At 56.1% G+C, this 22007-nt stretch overlaps 1 protein-coding gene across 1 annotated transcript in view; it reads left to right on the forward strand.

Moving 5' to 3' along the window:
* The window catches only part of NFAM1 (NFAT activating protein with ITAM motif 1), a 33539-nt gene that overhangs the window by 8489 nt on the left and 3043 nt on the right, over window positions 1–22007 (forward strand). The window contains exons 2-4 of the mRNA XM_032644329.1: window positions 7309–7638; window positions 8810–8922; window positions 13799–13897. Of these exons, the coding sequence (XP_032500220.1) occupies window positions 7309–7638; window positions 8810–8922; window positions 13799–13897 (542 nt within the window). The remainder of the gene's footprint in view (window positions 1–7308; window positions 7639–8809; window positions 8923–13798; window positions 13898–22007) is intronic.

The raw sequence follows: 22007 nt of genomic DNA on the forward strand, positions 1-22007 counted from the left end.
GCTCATGGGGCCACTGGTTTCTGCTCTGGGAGCCACAGGCTCCCTTGAGCTGGGCAACAGTCTCGGTCCCCCTAATGCTGCAGGGTTACTCACCACCCTCAGACCCCCTTCGGGCTGTCAGATGTGTTTCCCTATTAGATGACCCAAATTTAGGGGATAGGCCTCTGAATTTTTATCTCCCTTTAAAAGAGGGCAGTTCTTTCATTTGAAAAGGTTTTTCTTTTGCTTGCTTTGAGATTTTAACATTGTGGCCCAGAGTAGTGGATAAGAGTGTGGGGTTATCTGCTCGAAGAGACACAGCTTAAAATCCCATTTCCTCCACTACTAACTACTGTGCCGATTGGGCAAACCTCCTCCCTTCTCTGAGCCTCAGTTTTCTCATCTGCAAAAGGGAACATGCCCAGTGGAGGTTAGTCCTTGTCATCGGAGGCTTGACAGCGAAGACTGACGGTCTGTGCTCTCTGGGCAGGGCCATGCACCCAGGAGTGGCTCAGGGAGGAGGTGAGCGAGTCCTGCAGACTGAGAGGGTGACTCCACAGCCTGGGGAGAGGAGGGGAACAGACAGGCATTCTAAGCAGCTGGAATAGTGTGGGCAAAGGCTCAAGGGCCTGGTAGACTTGGCGTCTGTCGGGGAGCGAGTGAGTGAGGACCGAGGGCAGCTGAGTGGGGCTGCACAGGGCCTGAGGGAATTAACTTGATCCGCCAGGACAAGGACTTAAAAGAAATTTTTTTAACAGTGGCCCAAAGTCAAGGGATGCACGTTATAGCGTGACCCTGTCTGAATCCAGTTGTAGGAATGTAACAAACCGGAAGGTCACAAACAGCGTCCTTACTACAAACGAGATGCTCCATGTTCTGTTTTATTTAATTGCATGTCTTGACCCTGTAAATTGATTTCAGACTCCTTCCTGGGCCTCCTCTGGTGAGGGGTCCAGGCAGGGCCAGGCAGGGCAGGATCAGGATGGCTGGTGGATCCCCCTCGAGGGCAGTGCCCGGCAAGCCTGGCTGGGGAGAAGAGAAGGATGGATGCTGGAGCTGCCAAGGTGGAAGAGGGGGCTGCTGTGCTGGGGATGGAAAGGTCTGATGGCGTGGGCACCCCTCCCACACCCCGTCAAGTTCCTTGATTACAGATCCCTGCCCCAGAGACTCAGCATGGAGTCCCTGGGCTGGAGTGGGGAGTGAGGCACCGACTGCCAGCCAGCTCTCAAACCCACAGTTCAAGCGCCCACAGATTCAAAAGAAGAACCGGAAAAGGGAGGAATCAGGTGCCAGCGGGTGGTAGATAAAGTCTTTCCCAACAGGGGCAGCAGACAAGCAGGCAGGATGGGGGAAGAGCAGCTGGAAGCTGCTGCGGGGTGGCGGGGAGGGCCTCCCGGCTCAGAACCCCCGCACACACACTGCTCTCCCAGGCAGGCGAGCCTCGAGGGCCAGGCCAGGGTCCACACCCCACGGTGTCGCCTACCCCTGGTATCCGGCCCAGCACAGGGCCTGAGGTGTTAGACAGGCTTGGGGCAGGAGGCAGGGAGTCCTTGGGGGTCCTGTCATGCCCGGAGGCCACCTGTGCTGCAGTGCCCTGTGCTGTGGGCTTCTCACTTACGTGGGCAGAAGAGTCAGGCTGGCATTTGCCTTTCCACGTTCACAGTGAGGACTTAGGGCTGGTCTGGCTTTCCTGCCTCCTTGTCACTGGGGAAAGGCAGCCTGACCCTGTGGCAGGCATGCTGTGTTCTTGGACCCATTTTTTCTCATGACAACCCTGCAAGTTTGGCATTGTTTTTCTCCCCTTGTTGCAGGGAAGATACCGAGGTTCAGAGAAGTAAGGTCACTTGCCTAAGGTTGCACAGTTTTTAATGGCAGAGCCAGGACCCAAACCCAGGCCTGCTACCTCCGGAAACTGGTCTTCTCCCAGGCACCCCTCCCCCGCCCCCTCTCCCCCCACCATTTCTGTTCAGGCCGCAGGCTTCCTAGCAGTCCCTGGAGCTGCCAATAAGTGAGGGATGGAGGATGTATCATCCCTGAAAACACCATCTCCTGCAAAGTAGGAGTGGGCAGGGCTTGGGGTGTAGCCGTGCTGCCCAGTGCAAGCTTCTGGGTGCTTGCAGTTGTGTGGGGCTGGGGTGGTGGCCCTGGGGAGTGGAGCCCTCCCAGATGCCCTGCTGCAACTCTTTCCCAATCCTTCTCTCCTCCGACTCGCCATGGACCTCACCCAACAGTGGTGCACCCCCTCCTGGGTCCCGAACCATCCGCACTGACACAGGCTCACAGTTCTCCCATCCAGAAAAACTCCCCCTGGACTCGACCTTCAAATTCTCCCTGCGCCTCCCGCCCCCTCTTGTCCTTTCAGACCTGCATTGGGAAGAACAGCCACCTCCAGCCCCTTCTCCCTTGTGCCACCAATCCGTCCCTCCTGCAGAAAACACGCCAGGCTCCTTGAAGTGCTTTCCTCCCGGTGCCTGTCTGAGCCTATAGGCTGCACTGGGATGCACAGAATTATCCAAAAGCAGCTTTGTGGTGCTGTTGCAGCCCAGATCTCTTGGTGTGCGGAGGTTCCTCCGTGCCTGGAGCTGCTGCAGCCATCCTGAGCACGGCAGAGCCCTGCGGTCATTTACCGTCGCAGATGAGTTCTTCAAGTCTCCAAACCCGAGTCACAGCCAAGATTCAGAACTGACTGATGCCGAACTCATTCCTGGTGCCATGGGGTGAGAGTAAGGGGTGAGGGCCCTCTTCCCCCCTTCTCTGCTCAGATCCCCTCTTTGAGCGTCCCCACGTGTCAACCGGGTGGAGCGGGAAGGAGCGAGAAGCCCTGCCCATCAGGTATTGCGGACACGGGGCCTGTCTCTGGGTGCAGGGTGTGGGGTGGACTCTCTTGGGCACTTTCGTGGCCACTCAGGGGCCCCCAACCGGGCTCCTGTGGTTCTCCCTCCTGCTACAGCCTCAGGAATCCAAGGTCCGCCCCAGTCCTCCTCCTTGGGCCGTTTGCCCCTCTTGACAGCCCATGAATCTAAGAGAATCCCCAGGCTGGCCCACTCAGCCCTGGCCCACCTTGTCCCCCGGGAGACACACTCCCTTTGCTGAACTAGGGCCAAAGCGTGATGCAGCTGATACAGGACTTGAGACAGGCGCCAGCCAGTGTGCCATCCCTGTGGCACTCAGGGGGCACACCTTAAGCTCTGTGAGCATCCCAAGGAAGCCCCTCTGCATCTAGGGTGAGAAGCAGTTCCCCGCAGGGCAGGTTGGGTGCCCCAGCAGCTCCGTCCAAGCCCTCTCTTCACCCACACTGTCTGGTCCGTGGTTTCCATGTGATCTTGCAGCCGTGCGGCCACCTGTCAGCCTCCAACTGTGAAAAAGTATGCCTCCTACCAGGGGTCTGACAAAGCCCTCTCTTAGCATCTGATGTCTCCTGTGCTTGGTGCCACCGCGAACGCTCACAGTCTGGCACCGGTCACACTTGGCTGGGTCTGACTTCGCTGCCTGGCCTGAGTGCTGGCTTTTCTTCCTTAAGCACAGTCAGACAAACTTGGGTTCAAATCCCAACTCTACCATTTAGGAACTCTGTGGCTTTGGACCTCTAAGACCTTCTGTTTTCTTTTCTTCTGCAAAATGGGGTTGCAATCGTTGCCTCATAGGATTGTCATGGTGTTTATTTTTATTTTACTTATTTATTTACTTACTTATTGCTGCGTTGGGTCTTCGTTGATGCGCACGGGCTTTCTCTAGTTGCGGCGAGCAGGGGGCTCCTCTTCGTTGCGTTGTCCAGGCTTCTCATTGTGGTGACTTCTCTCGTTGCGGAGCACAGGCTCTAGGTGCACGGGTCTCAGTAGTTGCAGCACGTGGGCTCAGTAGTTGTGGCTCACGGGCGGCATGTGGGATCTTCCCGGACCAGGGCTCGAACCCGTGTCTTCTACATTGACAGGAGGATTCTTCTTTTTTTTTTTTAATAAATATATTTATTTATTTATTTATGGCTGCGTTGGGTCTTCGTTGCTGCGCTTGGGCTTTCTCTAGTTGCGGCGAGTGGGGGCTACTCTTCATTGTGGTGCACAGGCTTCTCATTGCGGTGGCTTCTCTTGTTGCGGAGCATGGACTCTAGGCACGTGGGCTTCAGTAGTTGTGGCACGCGGGCTCAGTAGTTGTGGCCCACAGGCTTAGCTGCTCTGCAGCATGTGGGATCTTCCCGGACCAGGGCTCAAACCTGTGTCCCCTGCATTGGCAGGCAGATTCTTAACCACTGTGCCACCAGGGAAGTCCTGGCAGGAGGACTCTTAACCCCTGCGCCACCAGGGAAGTCCTGTCACGGTGTTTAGTTGACATAGGGTCTGTGTCACACGGAGCCAGAATACGTTTTCTATAAGTTTTCTTTCCCCTCTGTCCTTGGGCCAGTCCTGGCCTCACTGTACGTGTGTGTTCCTGCTTCCAGACCCCCAGGGCATCACCACCCCTTCGCTTCCTCCCTAGTCACAGTTAGTGGTTCCCTCCCCACCAGGCTTCCCACTACAGGCTCCCTCCCGTCCCTGTTAGACTGGGGACATTGCCAGGGCAGGGAGCCCCTCTGGACCTCAACCAGGGCCTGTGATCTAACTGATACTCTTAAATGTTTGTTGGAGCTGCAAACAACTGGTAGCTGAAAAGCATCTGTGGACTCAGAAATTACTCTGAACCTGTCTGTAGCACGGAGCCTTAACTGGTGGATGCTTCTAGGTGGCAGCCGATTGGAGCAGCCTGGACCCCAGAGGGGCTTCTTGGAGGCACAGGTCCAGGAGAGGAGGTGGGAGCTGGGCTGCCATGGTCCAGGCTCTGGGGTGCTGACACCCAGTAAAAAGAAGGGGCCCTGGAAGAAGTTAGCTACATCATCAGGTCAGAACCCAATCGCCTTTGTTGCAAGAGCAGGCCTCCCAGCCTCCTCCTTGTTTTTGGCCTGCTGTCTCCTGACTGACTGACCTTACTGGTCCACAGAGATGGCCTCATCCCTTCACTTTTTGGAGAGAGCAGTTTCACCTGAGGTTCTCTCTGTGGCAGACCTGAGCCAAGACCATACACTTCCACGGTCCTGTCCCTCTGACCTTAAAATAACAAATCCCAGAAGAATACAGAGCAATGATCATCTATTTTTATAGATTTCCCCAGAAATGTAAAAGATTGGCTTAATTGCCCTAGCAGATTCCTTCATTTTCTAGAAAGATACCTCAAATGGGGATGATTTTTTAAGACAGTTGGATGAACGTCTTCCTGCCAGGACAAACAGGAAGGTGGCCTCGCCGTGCTGACAGCACGTCCAGCCTCCCCGGGCCTGGAGGGGCCTCTTAGATACGGGAGAGGAGGAACAAGCGGCCCTGGGGGAGGGAGAGGCCTCGGCAGCCACTTTCCCGGTGGTTTTGGCTCCAGCCTGCCGACCCTCATGAGGAAGCACCAGCCTGTTGCTGGCGCTTGGCTGGCTGCCTCGCAGGGTCACCATGAGAACCAGATGAGAGGAGGTACGTAAGAGTTGGCAAGTGGTTCCTGAGCCGAGTTTGGGGGACTCACTAGGTGTTGGCCAGGTGAGGAGGTGGCGGTCCCAGGCAGAGAGGACGGCGGAGGTGGCTGCAGAGGGGGGGCGGTGGCCTGTGCGCAGGAAGGACACAGCATGGGCCGGAGAGCACTGCTCATCTCGCCTCCTGTCCTCTCGGCCCACCTGGGACCCTGGGGGGGTCATGCACAAACCCCCTCCCGCCGGCTCTGCACCCCTACCCTGCCCCTGCCACACCTCCAACCTCAGGCCTGAATCAAGCCTCCTTGTTTTATGACAAAATGAATATATCATTCTAGCTAAACAGCAGCCACTAGCAGCCCGGAGATCCACGGTGCGGTGTGAAGTCCTCTCCCCGCCGCTCACCGGAGGGGCGCCCCCGGGGCTGGCTCAGTGGCGTCTCCACGCGTGAGCATCACACAGGACAAAGTCAACCCACTGTGACGTCCAGACACGCCAGTCGATTCCCTGGAACTGGCTTGAGTTCTTCGGGGGAGGGGGTGTCTCTGTAGTTGCTCCCCAGGAAGCTCAAAATATCTGTTTGGCCCGAGCTTGGAGGGATTAGCGGGTGTGGAGGACCCTCTCCGCCCCTGTCCCCGAGTCTCCTGGGGGGCCTGGCCTCACCTCCCTTGAGGATCCGGCCCAAGGCTGAGCTGAAAGGACCCAAGAAGAAACCAAAGAAACCGGCCTGGCCTCTCGCCAGAGCCACACCGACCGCAGGTGGGAGGCCCACGCCTCACTTCCCCAGCCCCCTAAACCCTGCTGCTCCCCGCGAATGGCTCCAACGCATCTTCTCCCGATTAGCAACCTGGCCAGCATGTTCTAGGCTGCTCGATGCCGACCTCAGTCTAGAACTGTCTGTCGTTCATCTGCAGGAGAGGGAAGGCGCTGGGGGACAGGGCTTATTGAAGCTGGGCGTGGCTTGTGCAGCTGAAGTCCGGGCGGGGGGAGAGGTGGCAGCTGCTGACCCTGCACAGGATCTGACCAGCGCCTCAGAGCCTGCGGGAGGGCGGGCCGCCCAGCCGGGCGGGCTGCTGCTTTGGGGGCTTTCAAATTGTTTTCCTAGGTGCCTCTGATGAGAGGGGAGTGGTACACGGGGGTGGGGGAGAAGACAGCTCCCGGAGAACTGCCTTCGTCATGCTCACGGCCAAATGGCTGCCTATGGAGCACCTCTGCGTTGTTGGAAAACTGCTTCTGGGGCATTGCTTGTTATAGTCTCTAAAAACTTGACAAATTCTCCAAGCTCAGATTCAGGGAAAGGTGTGTCTCTCCTGATTGTTCCCTGGCATGCCTCCCCCTCAGGCTGGGGAGAGCCCTGGGCAGACCTGCCTCCCTCTGTGCGTCCGTCTATGCCAGGAAGTGCTTCTTCCTGCCAGGAAGGGTTTCATTATTTTGTTTCCTGCCTCTTTCCTCTTTACTTCTCATCCTTCACCAGCTTCGGGTTGTCTCAGACCTGTGATTTTATCCAACGTGGCTTCTTGACCTTTGGGAGGGAGAGTGGTTGGAAGCGTGGGGTCCGGGGTCATCCAGCTCAGGGTCGGGGGGGGGTGGCAGCTCCGCTCCATACCTGCAGAGAAACTGAAAGCTAGAGGCTTGACCTCCCTGACCCCAGACTCTCCCTCTCTGTAAAATGGAGCCCTTACACACTTGTGCCTTGGGTGTGTTGGGAAGTATAGAGTCATCACGTGTGAAGCACTTGGACACCACCTGCACACACTGAGGGCGTGGGACGTGTGAGTGTGAGGCACGGTCCTCAGGGGGAAGCAGGGGATCGAAGCTACCACTCTCTCCTTTTCCTTCCCCTGCAGGAGGGCAGTCAGTGACCCACACCGGCCTCCCCATTGTGGTATCTCTGGCCAACAAGGCCGTGTCCTTCGGCTGCAGGATTACCTACCCATACACCCCCACCTTCAAGGACTTCACAGTCAGCTACTTTCACGTGGACCTCCTGGGCCAGACGAGCTCTGAGAAGAAGACCAGCTGCAAACCTGGTCCAGGCAGAGAGAACCAGACCCACACTGAAGAGTGTCAGATCACCCCCAAGCTGCCTGACGCGTCTGCCACTGGCACCTACTACTGCTCCGTCCACTGGCCGGGCTCCAGGGTGACAGGCAACGGCACCTTCATCCTGGTCAGAGGTGAGTTTCCTCCGCGTCTCTTCCCAGGGCGAAGGGCCCGGAGGTTTCAGCCGGCAGACTTTGGGGCACAGGAGCCGAAGTGGGGAACGTTTGCCTCATTGTTCAGCTTTGGCAAAACAGAACAGAGCAGCCTCGGGGAGCCCCTGGCCACACAGGTGTGCCGAGACGCCCATCTTTGTGTAGCAGGGGCAGAGGCCTGGGGTGTGGGTCTGACTACCTCTGGCAGGCCCTTTTCTCAGTGTCCCTCTGGCACTATTAGCTCGGTGAGCATGGAATGGGGCATGTGCGCGTGTGTTTGCAGAGACCTGTGAACAAAGACACGGCTCGTGTATATCTTTCTGGGGATAGATTCCTAGTTTTCATCACGTTCTCAAAAGAGTAATGACTCCAAAAGGTTAAGAACAGCCCATCACTGAAGTCGCGATTCTCTGAGGCACCTCTGCGACTCCCGCTGGTAGGGGCCAGGGTTACAGAATCCCACGGACCTGAGTTTGGCCCTCAGTCCTGCTGCTTGCCAGGATATCGCCTTGGACCTACTCTTCATGGCAATATCCTGCCTGTCAGAGGCTTTTCCTGGGATGAGTGAGATCCTGAATGTGAGGGCTGGCGCCCGGTAGCAGGATGCGCTAGTTAAGTAACAGACGCTCATGAGCCTGGCATGTGGTTGGCACTCTGCAATTTTGGGCCAACCAGCTGGACAGAGGGGTGGACAGAGGCATGGAAGGAGAAAGTGGTGGATGAAAGGCTGGATGGCTCAAGCGAAGGGGCTGGGCTGTGCTCTCACCTACCCCTGGTGCCGGCAGCACCTGCCAGGCCTTGTACAAGCCCACCCGCTTCACCCTCACCACTCCTGCCCGTATGATCACTACTTCACGTGTGGAAAGGAGGAGGCCCCAGGAGGCGAAATGGCTCACCCAGGTCCCATAAGCACCTCTCGGTGGACCCAAGGCACCGAGGCAGGGGCACCTAAGAAGCAAAGGATGTAGTCCTTACTCCTAACGAGAATCTGGGCAGCAAACATAGAAACGTAGCCAAGGCGAGTGTGGGAAGGAGGACCTCAGCAGAGGCGGGGTCTGGGGGTCCTGGTGGGGGAGAGTTGTAAGTAGGGTTGGGGGGTGGGGGGTGTCTCTCCCAGGCAACTAACGTCTCTGCTTCCCTGCCCTGCACCCAGACACAGGCTACCGAGAGCCCCCGCAGGGCCCCCAGGACCTCCTGCTTCTTTGCTTCATCGGCCTCCTGGCTGTCCTGGGCATCCTGGCCACGGCCCTGCTGCTCTGGAAGAAGGTAGGGGCTCCGGGCACACGGCGACGCTGCCCCCACCCCACTCACCGTGGCTTAGGGATGCCACCCCATGAGGGGGTGCCTGGAATAGGTGTTCCTCATGGCCACTTGCACCAGGGCCCCCTCCCTCGCCCTGCGCTGTGGCTGGGCCTGTGCTGCCAACTCACCACCGCCAGGTCCTTTTTGATCTTGTTGCAAGAAATCAGGGCTCTTGAGCCTTTTCCGGGCCACGGGTCCCTCTGAGTGTCTGATGGAATCCATGAGCCCGCGTGCTTACCATTTCTAGCCCTCCAGATTAGGAAACCTTATCTCAGATTTTCTGGATCCCCGGCAGCCCAGAAGGAAGGAAGAAGCATTTCCTCAGGGCCGCTGGGTGCCAGGCACCCTCCCAGGCGTGCTCTGGTTCGCGTCCCAGCGTCACTTGGTGAGAGACTTTTCTTCCCATTTTACAGCTCTGAAAAGTGAGGCTCAGAGAGGCGGTGACTGGCCCTTAATATATTTCCTCCCCACCCTGCTGCTCTTCCAAGGATGGGTACAGGCAGGACAGCTCTTGTTTGCCCTCACCGAGCAGCTCCCAGGCTTCAACCTGGGTGTGGACACAGTAACTGGGCTTCAGGCAGGGGCGCTGAGGGACTCATACTCCATCTGTGGACCCCCCGCCACTTGGCTTACTGTATGACCACACAAACGCCTCCCATGAAGTGTGAAGCACAGCCGGTGAGGGCAGAGCAGGGTCAGGGCAAGACCTTGACCCTGAGCCCTCACTTCAGCCCCTGCTCTGCAACAAGTGGATTTTTTTTTTTTTTTTTTTTTTTGCGATACGCAGGCCTCTCACTGTTGTGGCCTCTCCTGTTGCGGAGCACAGGCTCCGGACGCGCAGGCTCAGCGGCCATGGCTCACGGGCCCAGCCACTCCGCAGCAATGTGGGATCTTCCCAGACTGGGGCACGAACCCGTGTCCCCTGCATTGGCAGGCAGACTCTCAACCACTGTGCCACCAGGGAAGCCCCAAAAAGAGGATTTTAATGACTGGATCTCAGTGTCCTGAGAGGCCAGGGAGACAGTGGTGCAGAGTAGGTGCTCAGTAAAGTCTCGAAGGGAGGATGGGAGAGCGTGAACCTTGAAGCCTCAGCTTGACCTCAGATCCCAGCCCCTCCTCCTGCCACACGGCCTCGGAGACCCTGCCTCCTTCGTCCCTCTCCCTCTCGCCTTCCCTCGTCTCCTTCCAGGAATAGCTGTTGAGTGTCTAGTGTGTGCCAGGCACTGGGCTAATTGTCAGACACAGTGGGAAGCAAAACAGATGCAGCCCCTGTCCTCTTGTCAAGTTTCGACCCTCTCCGAGTCTGTTTTCTCCTCCAGAAATGGGTATAAGGATGGATCCCCACCCTTACCCGAAAAGGGTGGAAGAGGCCGCATTTGCGAGTCACCAGCTGGTGCCCGACCCCTGGTGGGAGCACAGTGCATGGACACTTCCTGCTGTCCCTCCCTGCACTTGAGGGAGGAGGGGCTGCTGTGAGAACCTGGTCCTGAAGGAGAGAGAACTCAGGAGGCCAGAAGCTGCTGCTGGGTTTGTGTTGCCAGAGAAGTTCCTAGAGCTTCCCGGAGCTGGATCCAAATTCGGACGTGGCCCCTGTAGATGCTGCCCCAGAACTGGATGGCCGGCGTTTGAACCATGAGCTGAGCGCAGAAACAAAGCATGCAGTGGGAGCCCCGGCCAAAGACGGGCCCGGCAGCCAGCCACGGGGGCCGGGAGGACAGGGCCGAGGAGGAAGAGGCATGGAGGACGCCAGCAGCACTTCTGATAAATGAATCGAAGCCGGAGCCACTGACTCAGAAGAGACAGACGATTCCTGTCCTGAGAGCAGGTTCGAGGGCTCACACTCAGCCTGGGGTCAAGGTTGGCTCCCCGGAGCGGGCAGCCTCCGATGCTGATCCGTCCTCATCCTCGCAGGGCATCAGACACAGTCTCCCTCCTCCACGGCACACTCCTTCCTTGGTCCTAGGATCCCCCGGTGGCCCTGTGCTGGGTCACCCACATGTTCATGGCCTCTGAACGTTGGCACCTCCCAGGCTCCTTCCTCAGAGATCTCCTCATCTGTCTACGCTCCTCCGTGACGGCTCTGCTCCCGGGATTACAGTCCCACCCATGTGGCTGCCCAGAGCCCCCCAGCCCCCCACCCCGAGCGAGCTCCAGATCACGTCCACTCCGTGTGGGCATCCACGGGCGTCTGCACCCACCTGGTCAGGAACAGCACTCCTTAGTCCCCCCAGGTCGGCCCCAGCTCAGCACATGGCACCAGGCCCCCAGATGCTCAGGCCAGAAGGCTTGGTGCTGTGCCCGCCCCCTCCCTCCCCCGACGGCTGATCCCTCGGCAAGTCCTGCCGGCAGTCTGTCCAGGATCCAGCCCCTTCTCTCCTGCCCCAACCCCCAGCCCCGGCTTCCATCACCCCTCGCCCAGAATGTGGGTCTCCCTGCTTCTCTCTTGGTTCTTCTTGCTTTGCTCCCCACACCCTGGCCTCTGTGTCATTACCGTCTCCTCCACCAGAGCATAAGCCCCAGAAAGAAGGGACTTGGTGTCCCCAGTGTCTGGGAGACCCTGCCACATAGTGCTTATGGAAGGAGTGATGGAGTAAACGACAGCTGAGACCTGAAAGATGAGTCAGAGGTGGCCAGGCTGTGAGGTGGGCAAGGGGATGGTATTGCTCCCATTTTACAGTGGGGGAAACAGAGGCTCTACGGGTTTCCTGAGCTGCCGATTGGTTTATTCATTTGAAAATCACAATTGGAAGGGTAAATGCTGATGGTCTGGGACAGGGCACCCAGATGGGGCAAGGCTGGCTCCAAGGAGGATCCCCACCCCAGTAATAACACTGCACTGTTTCCATGGCCTGGGACACATCCTCAGACTCCTGTCCTATGTTCAGGGCGCAAGCAAGCCCTGAGAAGTCTGCCCCAGCCCCTGGTAGGCATGAACTCCTCACGAACCCACAGTGGCACTTACCTCCCTGGCGGCCCCACCAGCCTCAATAGGATTGCCACGAGGCCAGGCCTGGGTGTTGCTCCCCATGGGGTCCAGGAGATCCCCTGCCCATAAGCCCACACTGCCAGCCTTGGCAGTGAAGTAGGTGGTGCAGGGGAGGGGCACTAGATTTGAGAACAGGGCACCTGGGTTTGATCCAAGGGCAGTCAATGACTAGCTGGACAAACCTGTTTCCTCCTCTGGCAAGTGGGAAGTCCATGCCCACCTCCTTAGGCTACTATGAGAATTAAATGACAATAAGTCCCAGAGTTCTTTGTAAACTGTAAAGAGCTGCCCGGATGCCTGCACCGATCTCTCTGTGAGACCTGCACTTTCAAACAAAACAGGGGAGTGAAAACTCCAGGTACTGTCAGATCAGCATCTTGGTGAATCACACAGACCTGGGTTCCAATCCTGTGCCTGCCACTTCTGGCTCTGTGACCTCGGGCAAGTTGTCAGCCCTCTCTGAGCCTTCACAGCCTCGTGGGTAGAACAGGGATGATATGAAGACTGGTCTTGCAGGTTTGTTGAGAGGCACAGGAGATAAGGCAAGTGATGCGTTTAGAGCCCCACCTGGCACCCAGTGAGGCTCCATGTACTCCCGAGCCATTATTATGCTGCGACTGGGGGTGGCGCTGGCTTCTGCCTGAGTGTTAAGTAGCTCTCGAGAGCTAATCCCAAGTAAATGGTCTGGGGATTGGCAGGCGGCTAGGGTTTTTAATTAGGTCCTGCCCCGAGATGAGGCTGTGTTGCTTCACTGTCAGCAGTGTGGTGTGCCTGAGATGAGGGGGGCGTCCGGACAGCCTCCCTCTGACTTGGAAGGAGCTGAGCCCTCACCCTCCCGAAGGCCCACTGCTCCGGCCTCCACGACCATTAGCGCTTCACGCAGCACCCAGCGTGAGCTTTCTGAATCCACTTTCTGATCCTGGCGCCTCCTGGTTAAAGCCCTCAGATGTTTTCCACCGTCCACCCTCTTCTCGAAGCCCAGCATGGCCGTCCTGACCCAACCAGGGCAGGTTCGCCTCTTGGGCCATGCTGACCGTCTTTAAATTCTTCCAGACCTGCTCCCTCTGCCTCTCCTCCCTCTCTTCCCAACGAACTTCTCAGCCTTAAACAGCCTTCCTCTCAGCCTCCCTGCCAGGCGAGGCGGTTTTTCCCTCCCGTGCGCCAGAGGCTCCGTCCCCATCGGTCAGCGTATGAACCACACGTGGTAAAACTGCTGGTTCGTTGTCCGTCTCCCCACTGGGTCTTAAGCTCCGGGAGGGCAGGGATGGTGTCCCCTTCTTCACACCACCTGGCTAACCAGAGTGTGTGTGGTCGGCCAAGGGCCACATAAGTGGCCCACGAGTGTCAAGAGTGCTTGACTCCCTCATCGCCTCCCTGGACCTGTGCAGCAATCTCGCAAAGGAGGGTGATGGCTGGAGAAACTGAGGTCCAGAGAGAGTAAGTGTTTGAGTGAGGCCGCAGAGCCAGTGAGGGGCAGAGAGGGACTGGACACCTGGTCTGGCCTGCGCTGGCTCACTCAGCAACACCCACAGTGATCGGCTGCAGCCGGGGACCCTGTCACACTGCTGGCACTGTGCTCTGGCACTGGGTGGCACCTAGAGCCAGGCACTGGGTGGTGGGCAGTTGCCTTGCTGGGGTGTTTATCGTGTCCGGTGTCCCCGGGCAGATGAGTGGTTTGATGTAGGTCTTGCAGGTATTTGCCCCGTTTCCCTGGAGACGGTGGATGGAAGGTGCTGAGTGATGCACTTCTGAGTGGCCTCATGACAACCTGCCATCCTTTCCTCTGGTGGGGTCTGGTCGGGGGTGGGAAGAAGGAGAGCCTCTGGTCCCCAGCCCTGACTCCTTTCCCCACAGAGACAGATGCAGGCTCCACGGAAGCACACTGCCCAGAAGTGCCCGGGCCCCAGCGCTGCCAGCAGCCGGGAGCAGCCTCCACCAGAATCCATCTACACAGTGAGTCCTCCGCGCTCTGAGGCCTGGCTCGGGGTCTGGTTCCCTGGCTCGGCCAGTGTACCAGCTGTGTGACCTCTCTGTGAGCCTCTACTTCCTCACCTGTAAACTGGGGACAAGAATTCCTGCCTGGAGGGATTTCTGTGAAGGTGAACCGAGGTTACAAGTGTGTGGCCCTGGGCCCTGGAAGGAGTGTAGGTGTGAGGTGCCACTGGGGTCCCCTCCTTGGCGTGCCCCGCCACTTATGGAATGAGGGCCAGTGAGGGCACCGTTGGTGAGGAAGAAAGTCCCTTCATCTGACCAAGTGACGTGGACCCGCTCACCAACTCCTTCCTGTTTTCGTTGCACAAACAGCATCGGAGCCACAGCAGCAAGAATCACAAAAAGAGGAAAGAGTCAGGCAGTGTCCCACGCCCTTAACACACCAACGATTTTCAATTCTTCACACCCCCCTTCCCCACCGCGCGCGCGCGCACACACACACACACACACACACACACACACACACACACACTGTTTTATGTCCTTACAGTCAAGCAGAGACACGGCTGAGATGCTGTTCGCTCCCCCAGCCTGGCTTGCCCATCTGGTCAACACGTGGTCACTCTGCCCGGTGGCTGGGATGGTGACAGACATTCTTTTTTCAGTTACATCTATTTTAGTTGAACAAATAACATATGCTCATTGTGGAGAAAGTGAAGAATAAATGCCAGCTGGGGTCTCAACTCCACGGGGCCTCCAGCCACCAGGTAGCGGTCTTGACTCAGCACCTGGGAGGTGCACAGCCATGTCTGGGTCCTGCAGGTCCTCCAAGGGCATGTTCCGGGACTCTGCCTGTATGTGCTGTAGCTGTTCCTGTCCCCACCACCCTGACTCATACGTGAAACTCAGGTCCTTCCTCGATGTCCATAAAACCCCGCGCAGAGGGTGTTCAGAATATGGTCCAGTTTACTGAGGAGGAGGCAGAGGGGGACGAGGCAAAGGCAGCATTCCTACAGGGCAGCGCCCATAACCCCAAACAGAACGTAACACGGCCAGCTCTCATGGGGCCTTCAGCCCCTCCACCCCAGGGAATTTCCAGCAGCCACTGCTTCCCACGTGGCCCCAGACTTCCCCATATTCTCTCTTCTCTCCCAGCAACTCATCGTGGTATTTTCCCTAGGAGGAATTCTGGTGTCAACTGTTAAATGAAAATATTTCTCTCTCTCCGTACACACACACACACACACACACACACACACACACACGAGATCTTTCTATATATATCAAAAAGAGGAAAATAACCATCATCCTAAGCCTATCTTCTTCCAGTATAAACACTAGTCTCATTGACCTCTGTACCTTCCAGTCTTTTCTGTAAACACATACATAGAGACCCCTACACACACTCACACATACTTTTTTTAAAAAAATTGGAGTAGTACAGCTAGTTTTGTTCATGTTACAATATCTCATGAACATCTTTTCACATGAATAAATATCCTTCTCCAAGATTACTTTTAATGGAAGAGACTTTTGCATGGAACATCTTTCTTGCCCGTGTTTAGACTTCTCTGGAGTGTGAGGAAGAGGCTCAAAGGCCCTGCCAGGTTGCAGGGTGGCTTCAAAAGGTTTTAGGGCTGGAAAGGAGATGTGAAGGGAGGCTACAGACTCTGCTAGCCCTCGAGACCAGTCCCTAGCTGCTGGGGTTGGACCTGGGCAGATAAGAATACACTAACAAGAGTGATGATGATGTCACGAAGTCATTTGTTGAGTACCTACTACGTGCCAGGTACTGTTGTAGGATTTTATACCTGTTATGTCATCAATACTCATAATAGGGCTTCAGGGTACGGGTGTTGTCCCCATTTTAATTTTCTTTTTTTTTAAATTTTATTCATTTATTTTTGGCTGTGCTCGGTCTTAGTTGCAGCATGCAGGCTTCTTATTTGCGGCATGCGGACTCCTTAGTTGCGGCATGAGGGCTTATTAGTTGCGGCATGCATGTGAGATCTAGTTCCCCGACTAGGGATCGAACCTGGGCCCCCTGCGTTAGGAGTGCGGAGTCTTACCCACTGGACCACCAGGGGAGTCCCTAATTTTATTTTCTAATTGTCTATTGCTGGCGTGTAGAAATACGATTGATTTTTGTATATTGACTTTATATAGAGAGTAACCTTGATGAATTCACTAATTAATTCTAATAGTTTCTCTGTAAGTTCCTTTGGATTTTCTATGAACCTAGTCATGTCATCTATGAATAGTGGAAGTTTCATTTCTTCCTTTTTAATCTTCATACCTTTTATTTCTTTTTCTGTTTGTTTTATCGCACTGCCTCAGACAGTGATGGTGAACAAGAGTGGTGACAGTAGACAACATCCAGGGAAGGATTTTTTTTTTTTTTTTTGCGATACGCGGGCCTCTCACTGTTGTGGCCTCTCCCGTTGCAGAGTACAGGCTCCGGACGCGCAGGCTCAGCGGCCATGGCTCACGGGCCCAGCCGCTCCGCAGCATGTGGGATCCTCCCGGACTGGGGCACGAACCCGCGCCCCCTGCACCGGCAGGCAGACTCTCAACCACTGTGCCAACAGGGAAGCCCAGGGAAGGATTTTTGTATACTTCTCCTCTACTTTCTTTGGATGGATACTTAGATCACTGATTTTCAATCTTTCTTTTTTCCTAATTTATGCACTTAAGGTTATGAACTTCCCTTTAAGTATGGCTTTAGTTGTATCCCACAAGTTTTGATATGTCATAGTTTTGTTGTCTTTCAGTTTAAATTTCCCACTTGCCCCATGAGTTATTTAAAAGTCTTTTGCTTAATTTTCAAACGTTTGTTTTTTAGTTATCATTCTGTTTTTTGTTTCTCACGAATTCCACTGTGATCAGAGAATACATTCGGTAGGATTTTAATCCTTCGAAGTCTTTTGAGACTTGCTTTATTGTTGGCTTATATTTCGTCTGCATTGTGCATGGCTGAGTGAGTGTTCTATCTGTGTCAGTGAGGTCAAGTTTATTGATTGTGTTGCTAAAGTATGCCATATCCTTATTGATTATTTTGTCTATCAGATGTTGAGTGAATTGAGTTAAAATCTGCCCATTTGCTTGTAGATTGTATATTTCTCCTTCTGATTATGTCAATTTTTGCTTTTTATTCACGTGGAAAAATGTTCATGATATATTGTGACAGGAAAAAAAAGCTGTACTACTTCAGTTTTTTTGTGTGTGAAAAGTTGACCTTTTTTTTTTTTTTTTTTGCGGTACGCGGGCCTCTCACTGTTGTGGCCTCTCCCGTTGCGGAGCACAGGCTCCGGACGCGCAGGCTCAGCGGCCACGGCTCACAGGCCTAGTCGCTCCGTGGCATGTGGGATCCTCCCGGACCGGGGCACGAACCCGTGTCCCCTGCATCGGCAGGCGGACTCTCAACCACTGCGCCACCAGGGAAGCCCAAGTTGACCTATTAAGGAGCATGGATTTGGAGTAAGCCAGACAGACTGGGGTTCAAGGCCTAGTTCTTTTGCTCAGAGGTTCTGCTACTTAAACTTTCTGAGTCTTGGTTTCATAACCTTTAACATAGGGCTACTGATACAGTATTACATTTACAGTTTGCAAACATGCTATGATTTCTTCTATTTTAAATTCTTTATCTTGAGCTCACAGCCACCTCCAGTGACCCTGTCCTTTCTCGACGACTGCTTATAACAGATCTGTCAAAATTCCCTGTCTTCAGTTTCTGTCTCTCCTTTCCAACCCACTCAGTCAGGCTTTCTGCACACCTCTTCCTTCTGCCCCCCAAAGCCTTCCTTCTCAAGGTCACTGTTGACCTCCACATTGTTCAACCCCGTGGCCAGTTCCCAGTCTTCCTCCTTCCTGATGAGCAGCAGCGTGTGACACCAGCGAGCTCTCCCTCCTCCTAGACACACTTTCTTTACTTGCTTCCAGAACATTCCACTCTCTCCTAATGCCCCTCTGACTCACTACCATGCCTCCTCAGCCTGCATCCCTGGTTCCTTCTTAGGAACCAGAGAAATCCTGACCTCTAAACATTAGAGTCCAGGCCTGGGGCCCTTTCTCTTTGATCTTCACTCCCCTCCTTGGGGGTGAAGCAGCCTCAAGGTTTTGAGACCCTCTACACTCTGACAACTCCCAAATTTATACGTCCAGCCCAGGCACCTCCTCTGAACACCAGAAGTAACTGCATTTGGACCACGTATCGGCTTCTCTCTCAGACCAATCTCCAATTCTTTACCCATCGAAGTACCTCTTCCCGCAGTCCTCCTCATGCAGTGAATGGTTGCTCCATCCTCCCTGATGTTTAGCTCAGGCTAAACATTTTGAAATTGCCCTTTCCTTCTCTCCCCCCATCACTGCTCACATCGGATCCATCAGCACATCTTATTGCGAACATATCCAGAACCTGGCCCTTCTCACCCCTCCAGGGCTGACGCTGGTGGGAGCCACCACCATTTCGTGCCTGGAGTCCTGCAATTGGTTTCTAATCAACTGGCCCGTTATTATCCTTGCCCCACAGTCTGTGCTCCACCCAGGAGCAGCGGAGTGATCCCACCCAAACACAGATCACATCCCGCTCTGCTCAGAGCCCTTGGTGAGTCTAGGTCCCCCGAGAAGCAGACACCAAGACGGGGGTAAATGTGTGATAGTTTTATTAGGGAAACCACCTGTGAGAGAAAATGGAGAAGACTGGGAGAGTCATCAGACTCTTGCAGATCTCATCCTGGGTAAAGGAAAGGGTGAAGAGAGGCAGAGAGGATGCATCGACCACCGCACCATCTAGGGAAGCTTCAGCAGGCCATGGGGAGCCCAGTCAGAGGAGTCCCAGGTCTCCCAGGGCGGGAGGCTGTGACGGCATCCCTGCTGAGCTCAGCCATTGGCTGGCGGTAGCCCACGGTGGCGCGGGGTGGGGGGGGCCCTCTGTGCACATGTAATGATGGGTTTCAGAGCCCAGCAGCTGGGGCCCCGGGTCGATGCTGATCCCTGGAGTTGGAGGTCTGCGGATCACGTTCTCATGACCACCTCGGCCGTCTAGTGAGATAGATTCTGTCTCACTCAGGGTCAACACCGGAGCCCTGACAGTGGTCTCTGAGAGCTCTGCCCACAGGCCCTCCCACTGTCTCTCCCCTCACTCACTTGCTCCAGGCACACTGGCCTCCTTGATGTTCTCCAGATGCACCAGGCTTGCCCCCCATGCCCACCCCGCAGGGGGGCCTTGGTGTTGGCTGCACCCTCCCCTCTACAGTGTCCTTTCTGGAGCCGTCCAGGGGCTGCTGTCTCACTCCCCAGCTCTCTGCTCAGAGGCACCTTTGCAGGGAGGCCTTTCTGACCTCCCCACCCTCTCCATGAGCCAACATCCCCATCTTCCTTCTCTGGGTCTCTCCGTGGCCCTTACGGCCACCGATTTCTTTCTGATCATGGTCTGCCTGGCGCCCTCCCCCGCACCAGCCCAGTGCCTGGCACGTAGTAGGTGCTCAGCGATCAGCTGAGTGGAGGTCTGTTCTTAGCTCCCAGCTGGCTGGGGTTCCCTGGGGCTCGGTGCTGGGTACAGAGTAGGTGCTCCATGGCGAACGTGGGGCATCAGCATTGTAGTTTCACGCTCCCCAGAAGCATCTGGACACCGCCCCCCCACCCAGCTGTGTTCCAGCCTCTGCCTGGCCCAGCGCCTCATTCTTGCTGTCAGCCTCCAGCCCTCCCACGCCTCACGGCAGCAGGAGGGGCCTTTCCGACACACCACTGATGCTGTCGCTTCCCACTCAGAAACCTCCAGGGGCTCCCCATTGCCAGCTCCTCAGCCTGGCACGAGAGGCCTTCATTGGAGGCCAAACCCAGCCCTGCTTCACCAGACTCCTGTCACTGCCGTGAGCCGTTTACTTCACACACGCCAGGACCTTGACCTAGAGCAGAGGTGCTCCGTCTCTCCTGAGTACCACTCCTTGCTGAACAAGGCCCCCAGGTCTCAGCCGTCTGCCCCGCAGAGGGCATCATGCAAACCTCAACATGCAGGTGTCCGTGAGACCACAGCTCTTGTGTTTCCTTGGTGACAGGGGTGGGTATTACAGGGGGACCAATGTCCAGGACCCTCAGATTAGGTCCTGGCCCAGGGCGGCTGACTTCAGCTCTGGCCTCAGCCCACCTGGACAAAGGCCTTGGCACGGACTTCACGCCTCTGCCAGGGCTGGTGACCACTCAGCCCAGCATCACTGCCCATACTGGGCAGCAGGAGGCAGAGGGCTCAGAGGGCCTGGATCCCAGACCCGTATCCCAGTACAGCCCAGCCCAGCCCAGCCCGTTCAGAGGCCTGGCCTTCTCCCCGCAGGCGTACCCTGTGGGAGGCAGTCCCCATCACCAGCAAGCAAGGCCAAGGAGGTATCCTGTTGACAAGGCTGCCCTGCACTTCACAGCCTGGTGATGCAGGTCACTCCCTGCATGCGAACGCAACCCAGCAGGTCAGGGCTTGTCAGAGGCTTCACTCAGCAGCTGCTAATGGGCAGCAACTTCTGCAGCCTCCCCTGCCGTCAGCCCTGCAGCTGCTCCCACCCACAGCATGACCCACCCCCCCGCCCCGCAGTGTGGGGCCCAGGCCAGTGGGAGCACACGGAGTGAAGGGCGGGAGGGGCTGTGTGACCTGAGACATCTCTGGGCCTCTCTGGGCTAATGCATGGTGGGCAGCCCGCGTGGACTGGACACGAGGGAGAAGGGAACCATCTGTGGGACCCGAGATCTGTTCTCCTGCTGACATGTCAGCCAGGAGGCCCTTTTTCTCCCTTCACTCTGTGACCAGAAGCATCCAGCTTGGGGGGCTGTCAGATCTGTGGATCCAGGTCTGGGCGGACAGGCGGTGGAGGCCCAGGGCTGCTGAGGAGCAGATTCCCATCCCGTGTGCCAGGCTTGCCTGCAGTGGTTGGTGCTCTGGGCAGGCATGAAAGCCCAACAGGCCAGAGCAGGCCTTGGAAAATGCCTTTCACCAGAATTTGGGCTCCTCCCTGGGACAGCCTTGCCCGCTTCCTTACCCAGAGGCAGGTTGGGAGCACCCCTTCCAAGACACTCCCTCTTTCTTTTTCTTTTTTTTTTAATTTAAATTTTTATTTATGTTTGGCTGCGTTGGGTCTTCGTTGCTGCATGCGGGCTTTTTCTCTAGTTGCGGCGAGCAGGGGCTACTCTTGGTTGTGGTGCGCAGGCTTCTCGTTGCAGTGGCTTCTCTTGTTGCAGAGCACAGGCTCTAGGCGCACGGGCCTCAGTAGTTGTGGCACGTGGGCTCAGTAGTTGTGGCTCGCGGGCTCAGTAGTTGTGGCTCACGGGCTCTAGAGCGCAGGCTCAGTAATTGTGGTGTACGGGCTTAGCTGCTCTGCAGCATGTGGGATCTTCCCGGACCAGGGCTCGAACCCGTGTCCCCTGTACTGGCAGGTGGATTGTTAACCACTGTGCCACCACAGATGTCCTGACCCTCCCTCTTTCTGATGCAGAGGTCCCTAGGGCAGCCTTGCCATCCCTGTGTGTGATGCCCTTGAAGTGAGGGTCTCCCAAGTGCCAAATGGTTTATTACACAGGTTTTCATGCCCCGCTGCCTCTCGGAGCCTCCTTCCCCCCACCCCACCTCCCCTCCCTTCTCTTGCCTCAGAGCACCACCTGTCTCTCCAGCCTGCCTCGGCAACCCCTGCTTGCCTGTTGCCAGGGAAACCACCTCCTTGGCAAGCAGCCGGCATCCATATGACATGTACACGTGGGAAGGAAAGGTTCCTGCCTCTTGCTTAGGCTGTTAGTAGCTCTGTTCCGACATCCCCCAAGGAGCAGCATCTGCCCCTTGCCTGGGACCCCGGTGCCCATCAGGGTCTGAGGAAGGGTCCAGGCTGTGACCGCAGAGAGGGGAGGGAGGCATCAAGCCTCCCTTGATGACCATTCAACAGTTATTAAGCACCTGTGATTCGCCAGACCCTCTGTTGGGCCCTTTATGTACAATATCTCATTTAATCATCCGTTGAGCCTGAAAGAGAGACACAATTATTCCCATTTACAGATGAGGAAACTGAGGCACAGGGAGGTCCCGGGGTTGCCCATAGCTGGCAGGTGTCAGAGCTGAGAGTTGAACCTAGGCTTGTCTGATTTCAAAGCTCCGTCTCTT

This window comes from Phocoena sinus, chromosome 10 (genome assembly GCF_008692025.1).
Source record: "Phocoena sinus isolate mPhoSin1 chromosome 10, mPhoSin1.pri, whole genome shotgun sequence".
NCBI lineage: Eukaryota > Metazoa > Chordata > Mammalia > Artiodactyla > Phocoenidae > Phocoena > Phocoena sinus.